This window comes from Ovis aries, chromosome 2 (assembly GCF_016772045.2).
Source record: "Ovis aries strain OAR_USU_Benz2616 breed Rambouillet chromosome 2, ARS-UI_Ramb_v3.0, whole genome shotgun sequence".
In the NCBI taxonomy this organism is placed as follows: Eukaryota; Metazoa; Chordata; class Mammalia; order Artiodactyla; family Bovidae; genus Ovis; species Ovis aries.
Window position 1 is genome coordinate 95,700,473 of NC_056055.1, and position 12,643 is coordinate 95,713,115.

Here is a 12,643-nt window from a genome sequence, read left to right on the forward strand (position 1 = left end):
GACAAGCACACCGGAATTCATCATCGGCCTCAGCCCGCCATGACGCAGAGTGTGTGCGTCCTGACTGCTGAGGCCGAGGCGGAGACGACGGTCGCTTGGACCGCCAGCTAAGCAAGAGATACCACCGCCGGCCTCTCCGTCTGGGCGCCCAAATCTGGTTCCTTGCCGAGCCCGAGTCCTCTCCGAGCCCTGGCTGAGCTTTTTATTTTGATACCGGATGTGTCCCGAACTACAAATCCCACAATGCCACGCGTCAGCGGGGCGTGAGTCGCAGGAGCGCCAAATCCGGGTATTTTAAATCTTGGTCTGCCGGGCTGATTTGAGTTTTAAATCTTGGTCCGCCTGGCTAATTGAGTTCGCTTCACGTGTTGTCTTGGGAGCAATCTTACGCCAATTTCCCCAAACTCTGCGTAGTCTCCTCAGGTGGTTTTTTTTTTTTTCTTATTAATCTAAGACGAGAGAGCTTGGTACTAAATTGTAAACAATCACTTGCCTTAAATTCTGTGAATACTAAACCGGGTTCTTGGTACTTTAGAGAAAGTTTTAAGATTTTCTCTCGAACTGTCACAGCTCTACACAAATGGCAGACGTTGGGTCTCCCTTATGTCTGAAAACACTGACGGAAAAGGCATGTCAGTAGCTTTTCTATGAGACCATATGAAATGGTTGGATGTTCGAAGTTGAAGGTTTTTCTTTCTAGCGTTTCTGCTGGGGCTCTGTAGTAAAAGATTAAGAAGAGAAAAAAGTTTTTTGTTTTGTTGTTGTTGTTGTTGTTGTTATTACATGTATTATATATACAAAGAGAAATTCAGAGATGAATAGCTCGGTGACTAGTTTGGGCTTATACAGCATCTTAACAAAGGAACAATAAGTTTCTACACAAGTGATAAAAGGACTAAGTCTTTAGAGGCAGCATTATGGGAAGGCAATTAGATGGGAAACTAACAGTAAAGGCTAATTACTTAATTTTGAGTAGATTCCTCTGGTGCAGTCTCTAGGCTGTTAAAGGTCTCCAATGATTAACTTTTGTCCTTCCTGTTTAAGAGGCAAGGGGGGGCGACCTTGAAAATTTATGTTCTGCTTTTACGCTAATAGAGGAATGGAGAGCTTTTCTTGTATCTACATCTTTTCAATTGCCTTCCACTCAAAATAAGCCTTTTACCAATGTGGCATACTTTGGGATGGCAAATTCTACTTTCGTTTACTGCTGCTAAGTCGCTTCAGCCGTGTCCGACTCTGTCTGACGGCAGCCCACCAGGCTCCCCCGTCCCTGGGATTCTCCAGGCAAGAACACTGGAGTGGGTTGCCATTTCCTTCTCCGATGCATGAAAGTGAAAAGTGAAGGTGAAGTCGCCCAGTCGTGTCCGACTCTTCACGACCCCATGGACTGCAGCCTACCAGGCTCCTCCGTCCATGGGATTTTCCAGGCAAGAGTACTGGAGTGGGGTGCCATTGCCTTCTCCGACTTCCCTTCACTACAGTGACTCTAAAGACGACAAATGACCACTACAAATATATTGATCTCAAGTGGAGTAATTACACGAAAATGTTTTACAAACTTTGAGAACTCAGTCACAGAACAGTATTTCATTTTGTATTGCACTGATTTTAACCTACTTGAAGGCAGGCATACGACAGTAAACCTAGACATAAAGAATGTATGCACGATGGAAACCGTGAAAATTAAAAGTTTTATATATATACATATCTGTACACACACACACACACATATATAAAATTAGAGCTCCCATCACACTTAAGCTGACTATAGGAAAACTGGAAAAAGGAGAAGGATGAAATGGCTGGATGGCGTCACTGACTCGATGGACGTGAGTCTGAGTGAACTCCGGGAGTTGGTGATGGAGAGGGAGGCCTGGCGTGCTGTGATTCATGGGGTAGCAAAGAGTCGGACACGACTGAGCAACTGAACCGAACTGAACTGAGTCCTTTTAATTAAAAAAAATTGATATTAAAATAATTATTTTAAGCCAATTCGCTGTAAATTCAGTCCTCTTCACAGAATCTCTGAAAGGAAGCCTAAAGGTATAAAGCCTTCAATGAAGTGAGATCATATGCTTCCAGAATCGCATCGAGACTTAATGCTGTATCTTGTGTGTTGTGTTCCTTCTTTCTAATGAAAAGGAAACTACCGCTAATTAGAAGTAAAAAGACTGTACCACGAATGTTGCCTACCACGGAATAACTTGAAATAATTCTCTAAAAAGTTTGACGTAGTACAAGTGACGTACACAGCGATAAAATAAAACTCGCTGGAGTGAGTTCACCTCAGGTACACAATCAGAGAGACTATTCTGATTATAAAGAAAACCAGTTTCCAAATAAAATATTCATTCCTAGCCAAAACGCCGTTTTCTGTCTCTTCCAGAAAAGCTCTGAAGTACCGAGGAAACCAAAGTTAGTCTTCAAATATCGCGAGAACATTTCACTCTCGCTTCACTGAGCTGAGGCCGAGGACTGGCCAATCAGATGGAGGCACCCCGCCCCCTGTTGCCGGGCGACGAAAAGGCTCGCGGCTACCAGTGATTAGGCTTTGCGGGCCTAGGAAAGCTGCACGCAGGTGGGAGCGGGTTCACGGGCCCGACCGGTGGGCTACGCGGTGGTGGAAGGCTCGCAAGAAGTTCGAGTGCCCCTGGGTGGTGCGACCGCGCTCCTTTCGCACCCCTCAGCGCCGGCTGAGGTGAGAAATCCCCGGTCCCAACTTTGTCCGTGCCTCCCTTACTGGTTATCTTAGCTTGGGCGATGCTGATGCGCTTCAAAGAAAATAAACCCGGCTCTTAGGAGTTCTCCTCCAGCCCGACGCCGGGCTAAGGAAGGCCCATTTTTAGTCCTGCAGAACATGAGAAGAGATTTTCTCACACAGTCCCCTAAGCAAACCTGCCAGGGGACCAGAGGGAAAACGACCCGAGCGCCTCAGAAAATTAACTGTGGGCTGAGTTTTACTCGAAGTAATAATAGCTGTCTGTCTGTCGACAGGTCATAGCAGAAGGGACTTAACAACTTTCCGCTTCTTCAAATATATTAAAATGGTTGGTTTGGGGAGGATAATGATTGTAATAATAATTAGGAGCCAGGTATTTCAGTGTCTGAAATCGTCACAAAGACTGCAAGCTGGAGCTCTCTCCATACTACCGTAAGAAAACACTCCCTGAGGGTGTACAGCTACGTCTCTGGTTGTGTGAATAACCCCTTAAATTATGCAAATATTTGAAAGACTAACCCCGAAGTTAGTGGCATGTTTGTTACTAGTGCTCCTCCCTTGTATTTTACCCCGTGGAACTGATCAAATGTTAACCAGTTTTTTTTTTCCCTTCTGTAATAAAGCAGTGGCAAAGAAAATCAGGTGGAATTCTATGTATTGTGCATTTTCTTAAAGTTTTCAGGAAAGCTAGAGTAACCCCAACTATTTTTGCTGAATAAAGGAAGGTTTATTGTCTTAACTTTCTCTGAGAGGAAACCGTTTTTTTTTTCCCTTGGCACTGCCTTAGTTACAACACCAGGGATGGAACTGGTGCCCCCTGTAGTGGAAGCACAGAGAGTTAACCACTGGACTGCCAGGGAAGTCCCTGGGAGGAACTGTTTGAACTATAGACCTTGTCTGCCTTTGAAAAAGTCGTTTTATAAAACTTACTTTTCCATTTGAAATAATAGTAATAATTCTGTTACTTTGTCCGAAGAGTTCAGAATGGCCAGAAAATAGAATCACAGAGCTGGTTGGAATGGGAAGATTCTAAGTCTGCTGTGAATATATTAAATATAAAGTAATAATGGTAAATCTGAATAGAAATCCACCTTCCCTCCAATAGTTGAAAACTCAGAAGTGGTGTCCAGTTTTAAGGACAGAACTGGAGATACTGATTTATGAGTCATCAGCCTAGTTACAGTTACCCGAAAACAAAATATTACGGAGAGGAGAGAAACAATTCCAGGATTGATCATGAATAATGCCAAGGAAACCCAGAGAAGAAGTACTGGGCAGGGGCTATAGAAACTGAGAAGCCATTTTGGTTCAAGAAGTGATTTGTTTTCTTTTTGATAATTTAATAAATGTTTGTAGCTGGTTTTTGTAGCTGGCAATGCCTTCACGTGGGTGAAAATTCAGAAGGTACAAAAAGAAAGAAAGGTTTTGCCTGGCACTGAGATTAATGCTGGGGATATAAAGATGAATAAGATCCAGCTCTTGCCTTCAAGGTGGAAAAGTATTTAAGCAGATTGGTGTGATAGGTCCTGGGATAGATATGTGTACAGATGCATAGTAGCAGTTCAGACAGCCCTGTAAATTCAGATGGAAGAAGGTTAGGGTGGGTATGAACTGGTGGTTGATGGATTCCTAGGGAGAATAACAGGCAAGATGTGTGTTACGCAAGGGACAAGTCAGGAGGCCAATATAATAATCCACTTGAGTTCATGAGGCTCTGAACAGTACAAAAGCAATGGAGAGGAAGTTATATTTTAAACATTTAGAAATAAAAGTAGGATTATGTGGTTAGTCGTGGGAAATTAGGGAGAGGGAGAAATCAAGGACTGAATTTGTGGCTTGTGTGATTAGGAGGTACACCAGGAGGAAGAGTAAATTCGGGAGAGATGACAATGAGTTTACATTTTCATTTATTTTGATACTATATTGAAGTGAAAATGGCAAGTAATTGTTTGGATATACACACCTCAGAGGGAATGTGAGAAGTCAGGACTGGAGATTCAGTATTGTGAGTCATCAGCTTATTAATTGCTCAAACCCTGAGTATAGATGAGGTGGATCAATGAGAGGGTAGAGAGGAAAAAGAAAAATAGACTGGTTCATATCTTGAGAAATGCTTCAATAGGGGCAAGTAGAATAAGATGAAGGAGACTGAAAGAGGAGAAACAGAAGAGGCGAGTATCATGGAGATGGTGCAATATTTTAGAATTTGCCTCTGTAGAAAAAGAATATATAGGACAGAATTAAAGGTGGTTCCAGAATCAAGAAATTAGTTTTTAGGGTCAGGAAAGAATGGAACATGACACCAGACTCAAAGAAAGGAGAAAGTTTAAAGACACAGTCAGTCAATCAGTTCAGTTGCTCAGTTGTGTCCAACTTTTGCGATCCCATGGACTGCAGCACACCAGGTTTCGCTGCATCACCACCTCTTGGAGCTTGCTCAAACTCAAGTCCATTGAGTCGGTGATGCCATCCAACCATCTCTTCCTCTGTTGTCCCCTTCTCAGGAGTTGGATAATGTTCCGAAGGAGCTTGGGGCAGGGGTTAGGGAGAAGGAGTTTGGCAAGGAGAGGGAAGCTAATGTCCCAGAGGTATGGGATTAAGAGGATAAATCAGAATAGAGAATGATCTTGAATGAGAGAAGTCATGGCTCTTGAGAGTGGAAGGCAGCATTGATATAGGTAAGTTGATTTGCTCCAAATATGATGGATTTCACATCTTAATTTTCTTAATTATGAAATTGAGTCATCTGCTGAGAGAGGCAGGAGTAGAAAAGTTGTTAAGAATTGGAATCATCAAGGACAGAATAGCTTATCAAGGATAAATAGAATAATTTCAGAGATATGAAGATCCATCTAAACTTGGTGACTATGACTTTGCAGTTCTCCAGTCTATACAGCTGTGAGTTTTCCATCAGCAGTGTTCAGCAGTCCAGGTTGAATGTAGAGAATAGTTTCTGATTTGTGAAATGGGTTGAAGGAGTGTTCAAGGATGCAAATCAGTTGATGGTGCTCATGAAATGGTAATTTAATGTTGAGAAGGAAAGGAATTGTTAAATGACCTAATGGCTTCTTCAGTGGGGATTTCAATGGACATTTCAGTGTTCATCTTACTTGAATTCCCAGAAGAAAATATCCATGGCTGACCATTCTTGCCTTCTCTTGGCATCTCTGGCACACACTCCTGGCTTTCTGTTAGTTTTCTGAGTCTTTGTTTTCCATCTCTTATACAAGCTTTCCCTCTTCTGTGCAACCTGTATATATTTACATTCCTCAGGCCAGAGTCTTGGGTACTCTTTTTCTCCATATTCTCTCTCTAGTTCAGAATCTTTAAAACTCTTTTGAACATTACCCATAATAGGACATATATCTTACATTATAGACCTGTATACACATATGTGTAAATTTACACAAATAAAACTGAAACAAAAATTTAATGGAACAGTACCCTTCCTGTGTGCAGTGAAGCCTCATATCTTCTGTTCTATTTCACATTTAACCCATGTTGGTCATAACCCTCTAAGTTGCTTTTATAAGATACTGATAGATTATGACCATAATTTTAAAATGCTATTTTAAATAGTCAACATTTTAAATGATATTTTATTCTGCTGAGTACAGGAGGGGGCTGATAAACTAGGAGATAATGAATAAAGGCAATAGTTTAAAGGGAGGTGTTCAGTTCAGTCGCTCAGTCATGTCCGACTCTATGTGACCCCATGAACTGTAGCACACCAGGCCTCCCTGTCCATTACCAACTGCCGGAGTCTACCCCAACCCATGTCCGTTGAGTTGGTGCTGCCATCCAACCATCTCATCCTCTGTCGTCCCCTTCTCTTCCTGCCCTCAATCTTTCCCAGCGACAGGGTCTTTTGTGAGAATAAAGGTGAGGAAAAGGTAGAAGGAGAGGAAATTAGGGCCAGAGAATAAAGTATTTCGTTAAGATATTTGAGCTGAAGCAATTCCAGATGATGATAAGCTCTAGCTCTGGCCATGGCCAGGAATTAGAATTGAAATGGTTGCTGAGATTTGGGTCATGGAACTGTGGAGCTAGAATGTTACATATCGAATCCAATATCCATATGGAAATCATCCAGGTTGTTGGTGGTACTAGAATGGAGAGACTGAACAAGATACACAAGACTTTAGTAAATATGGGGGAGAGATTAGGTGGCTCCTATATAAAAGCAACCAGGACAGATCCAAGGCAATGTAGTTGCATTATTTGGTCCTCAATGGAAGACAATCCTGTTGTTTATTACTTTTTTTAAACTTTGAAGAATGACTTTTGCCAGTTACATTGTGGAGCAAGGAGAGTGCCATATATTCATTCTTTGCCTTGGACAAGAAGCTAAGACAGTCTTCACTACCAAAAGTTTTTTCGGAAGACAGGATCCTGTTAAGTTGATGAGTACAAGGAGGTATTTATAACAGGGTTGAGAATATAAGGGAATTTACTATAGACCAGAAAGCACAGATAAAAATAGTCAGAGAAGAAAGATACTTGTTTTGCAAGGAGAGAGAAAACTTAACCAAAGTATGAATGAGAGCCCAGGAGAGAAAGGTAAGTAGATGGACTTGCATTTTGATAAGATAGCAGGGAAATGAGGAGGGCATGTTATAATAAATGATTCCATGGTTGAGTGGAACAGTTACGTCAAACCTGAACAAAATTAAAGCAGGCTTAACCTTGTACATAGTGGTACCTACAATAGCAATTTGCAAGAAAAGTCGCAGTGGATTAAATGTTTGAAAGGGTATGTGGTTCACTCCTGTCTTGCTATAGGAGGTATCAAAGGAGAATTAAATTATTCTTGTTTCCAAGCAGTGGTTAAACTGAGCAAATAATGGCCAGTAATCACAAACCTTCAGCAGTCCGTCCTGTTTCTCGAGGTGGGATTGGATTGACAGGAAGGCCTCCTTCTGGAATACGACCCCCATCAGGAAATATTCGAGTGGCAACTGGTGTAAGTTTAAAACAAATTGTTCAATTATTATGTGTATATCCTGGTAGAATTTAAAAAGCCTGTCTATAATAAATATTCTTCTTTGTTTTTCTTTATGCTATAAGCATACTATTGTATGTGTGTATGTGTGTGTTTTAAACATCTAGAAGTATAAGGAGCTTCCCTAGTAGCTCAGTTGGTAAAAAATCTGCATGCAATGCAGAAGACCCTGGTTCAATTCCTGGGTTGGGAAGATCCGCTGGAGAAGGGAAAGACTACCCACTCCAGTATTCTAGCCTGGAGAATTCCATAGACTGTATAGTCCATGGGATTGTAAAGAGTTGGACATGACTATATCAATGTGGGAGAATGTTTAAAAGACTAATGTTAAGAGACAATGCATACTCATACTAATATTGAAATTTATTTTAAAGCTACAACAGTTTAGGGGCATAGCGTACTGGTGCCAAAACCAAGTGAAATGGAATAGACCAGAAATGGAATTAGGCAAGTAAGAAATTAATTAGTGATGAAGGTTGCATTTCAAATTAGTAGGAAAGCATGGAGTATTCAGTACTGCTGAGTAATTGGTAAACCATTTGTTTTAATAAACCAAATTCTTCCCTGACACAGAATCCTAGATATTTTCAAAATTTTATATTAAAAAATGAAATTTAAATGTATTAGCAAAACATGTAAACAAGTATATTGTATAAACTCAGCATCTCCCAAAGTTTGCTCAGGTTCATGTCCATTGATTGGTGATGCCATTCAGCCACCTCATCTTCTGATGTTCTCTTCTGCCTCTGCCCTCACTCTTACCCAGCATCAGACACTTTTCAATTAGTTGGTCTTTCACATCAGATGCCCAAAATATTGGAGCTTCAGCTTCACCATTAGTCCTGTTGTAAATAAGGACAAATATTTGGACATTTTGTTTCTTTACAGATTGGAAGTGGTATAAATATGTCTAACACATAGAATTTTACATTTTAAAGAAAAATATTACTTGTCATTAATTTTAGATATTTTATTTACTATTTCAAACATTTTAAAATGTAAGGAAATTTTTACATATTACATAGAATCTTAGTTTTATTTTTAATATTCTTTTTATAGTGTTAATATTAGAGGTACAGTCTTTCTCTATTTTATTGAAACTATCTTGTCATTTAGATGCCACCTGGAACAGCAAGACCAGGCTCTCGTGGTGGTCCCATAGGGACAGGAGGAGTTCTGTCTTCTCAAATCAAAGTTGCGGATCGTCCTGTAACACAGCAAGGTTTGAGTGGAATGAAAACTGGTATGAAAGGTATCTATTTTAAGAAGATGAGCATATTTTGTATAAGAAGTATTACAGTATATTAGTGCTACGTCACTTCAGTCATGTCTGACTCTACAGCCGCATGGACTGTGGCCCGCCAGGTTCTTCTCTCCATGGGATTTTCCAGGCAAGAATACGGGAGTGGCTTGCCCTTTCATTCTCCAGGGGATCTTCCTGACCGTAGATGTTAGAGATGGAACCCTCATTTCTTACATCACATGTTGGCAGACTGGTTCTTTACCACTAGCGCCACCTGGGAGCTATTACAGTGTATTGCTAAATCAGAATTATACAGTGAAAGAGGCTATTTTACTCAGTTCTTACACCTTGATTCAAAAATTTTAAGGGTTAAATAAGAGAATGAATGTGAGAATTCATTGTGAACTAGGGAGTTATATACATGTATGAGCTATTTTAATCATTTTTCTGGTGAACTTTGCTATAACTTCTCAAAATTGAATATAGTTGATTTACAGTATTATGTTAGTTTCAGGTGTACAGAACAGTGATTCAGTTATATATACATATATATGTATATATTTCTTTTCAAATTATTTTCCCTTTTGGTTATTATAAAATATTGAGTATAGTTTTCTATGCTATAGAGTAGGTAGGTCCTTGTTGGTGAACTTTGCTATAATTTCTTTGAAGAAATTTGAAATAATTTGAAGGAAAACTCAGAAATGAAAATTAGATTTCTAGTACTATATAGAAATATTCTTAGTTTTTTTTTTGGTTTCCATATCAAATGACAATGGTAGGTATTTGTATATTTATGAGAAGTGAGACCAGAAGTGTTACTTTTGGTAATAATTATTATTCCATTATAATGCTTAAGTAAGGAAGTAAGGCTAACATATAGATTTATACTATATCTCTCCTTATGTCTCTATGTGTTTAGAAATGCATAATAATAATAACACTATATGTTTTGATTCAAGGAGTTGGTCTATAATATATATATATATATAAATCAAAACATAGGGAGCTGTTTCATATTGAGTTTTTAAATTTTCTGTATACGTGCAAATGACTTATCAGGGATGAACATACTAGTACAAAATTAATTATAAGATGATATACCGACTTCTATAATATAATATATCCTACCTTTCAGCAAACTTAATTTTCTTACTTATGATGCAACTTATTTCACTAAATATTGAAAACCAGTTGGTTATGGGACTTCCCTGGTGGTTCAGTAGTTAAGACTCTGCACTTCTGATGCAAGGGCCACAGATTTGATCCCTGGTTGAATAAGATCCCATGTGCCATGCAGGGTGGCCAAAGGATGAAAAAAAATCAGTTGTTTAGAAATGCTTGCTTAATAATTATCAATGCTGTGGAGGAAAATGACTCAAAATTTTGTAGTTGTTTAGTCTTTAAAACTGTATTCACAGAATCGTTTATGTGTTTACTATTTCTTATTTAAAAACCTTAAGGGCAGAAACCTTAAGGGTGCAATTCTAAGAGAACTCATCAAATTTTATTACTGTATTAATTTCTCCTTTAAAACAGAACCAGTATTATTAATTATTTAATAATTAAATATTATTTAATTATTTTAGATTAAATAAGATTCTTATTTAATAAGAACCAGTATTATTTAAATAACCAGTATTATTTAATATTTAATACTTAAATATTAAGTATTATTTAATAATTTAAGTATTATTTAAGAAAACAGTCATTTTCTACAAATATAGTTCAAAACCTTATGTGAAAAGTTCTGTTACCAGCATGTACCCCTATCTGCTGTGACTTTTGCTGTTACCTGTTCCAGTGCCTCATTTCCCATTCTAGTGAGACATTCTCTCCCTCTTCTCAGCATGGATTTCAGTCAATACTGCTTAGTCTTTTCTCTCATGCCATGCAGGGTATTTCACCTCTCTCAAGGTTTGGAACATTTAACCTATGGATGCTTTTTTAGTCCTACTAAAATGTAAGATTGTGTTCCTAAAAAGTCTCTGAAAAATTATATAAATCATAATCTCTTGCCTACATTGAGAAATTTATAGTCTAAACCTACATTGTCCATTGTGATAGCCAGTAGCTATTTGTATTTGTAATATAAATTATTTGTATTTTTACATATACAAATATTTGTGATTATTTAAATTAATTAAAATTAGTTAAAATAAAAGTATTTTACCAGTTCAGTTGCTTAGTTGTCTCCGACTCCTTGCAACCCATGAACTGCAGCATGCCAGGCCTCCCTGTCCATCACCAACTCCCAGAATTCACCCAAACCCATGTCCATTGTGTCAGTGATGCCATCCAACCATCTCATCCTCTGTCGTCCCCTTCTCCTCCTGCCCTCAATCTTTCCCAGCATCAGGGTCTTTTCAAATGAGTCAGCTCTCTGCATCAGGTGGCCAAAGTATTGGAGTTTCAGCTTCAATATCAGTCCCTCCAATGAACACTCAGGACTGATCTCCTTTAGGATGGACTGGTTGGATCTCCCTGCAGTCCAAGGGACTCTCGAGTCTTCTCCAATACCACAGTACAAAAGCATCAATTCTTTGGCTCTCAGCTTTCTTTATAGTCCAACTCTCAGATCCATACCAGACTACTGGAAAAATTATAGTTTTCACTAGATGGACCTTTGTTGGCAAAGTAATGTCTCTGCTTTTGAATATGTTGTCTAGGTTGGTCATAACTTTCCTTCCAAGGAGTAAGCATCTTTTAATTTCATGGATGAAATCACCATCCACAGTGATTTTGGAGCCCAGAAAAATAAAGTCAGCCACTGTTTCCACTGTTTCCCGTTTCCCCATCTATTTGTCCTGAAGTGATGGGACCAGATGCCATGATCTTAGTTTTCTGAATATTGAGTTTTAAGCCAACTTTTTCACTCTCCTCTTTCACTTTCATCAAGAGGCTCTTTAGTTCTTCTTCACTTTCTGCCATAAGGGTGCTGTCATCTGCATATCTGTGGTTATTGATATTTCTCCTGGCAATCTTGATTCCAGCTTGTGCTTCCTCCAGCCCAGCATTTCTCATGATGTACTCTGCATATAAGTTAAATAAGCAGGGTGACAATATACAGCCTTGACGTACTCCTTTTCCTGATTTGGAACCAGTCTGTTGTTCTATGTCCAGTTCTAACTGTTGCTTCCTGACCTGTATACAGATTTCTTAAGAGGCAGGTCAGGTGGTCTGGTATTCCCATCTCTTTCAGAATTTTCCACAGTTTATTGTTATCCACACAGTCAAAGGCTTTGGCATAGTCAATAAAGCAGAAATAGAGGTTTTTCTGGAACTCTTTTGCTTTTTCCATGATCTAGAGGATGTTGGCAATTTGATCTCTGGTTCCTCTGCCTTTTCTAAAACCATCTTGAACATCTGAAAGTTCATGGTTCACATATTGCTGAAGCCTGGCTTGGAGAATTTTGAGCATTACTTTACTAGCATGTGAGATGAGTGCAATTGTGCGGTAGTTTGAGCATTCTTTGGCATTACCTTTGTTTGGGATTGGAATGAAAACTGTCCTTTTCCAATCCTGTGGCCACTGCTGAGTTTTCCAAATTTGCTGACATATTGAGTACAGCACTTTCACAGCATCATCCTTTAGAATTTGAAATAACTCAACTGGAATTCCATATTCTCCACTAGCTTTATTCATAGTGATGCTTCCTAAGGCCCACCTGACTGCACA

At 39.2% G+C, this 12,643-nt stretch overlaps 1 protein-coding gene across 5 annotated transcripts in view; it reads left to right on the plus strand.

Annotated features, from left to right (window-relative positions):
• The first annotated feature begins 2,538 nt into the window (after window positions 1-2,538).
• Window positions 2,539-12,643, plus strand: part of IFT74 (intraflagellar transport 74) — a 102,413-nt gene continuing 92,308 nt past the window's right edge. For all 5 annotated transcript variants that reach the window (XM_012127648.5, XM_012127655.5, XM_042243501.2 and 2 more), the window contains exons 1-3: window positions 2,539-2,698; window positions 7,544-7,682; window positions 8,838-8,973. In XM_012127648.5, coding sequence (XP_011983038.1) covers window positions 7,563-7,682; window positions 8,838-8,973 — 256 coding nt within the window. In that variant the 5' untranslated portion in view covers window positions 2,539-2,698; window positions 7,544-7,562. The remainder of the gene's footprint in view (window positions 2,699-7,543; window positions 7,683-8,837; window positions 8,974-12,643) is intronic.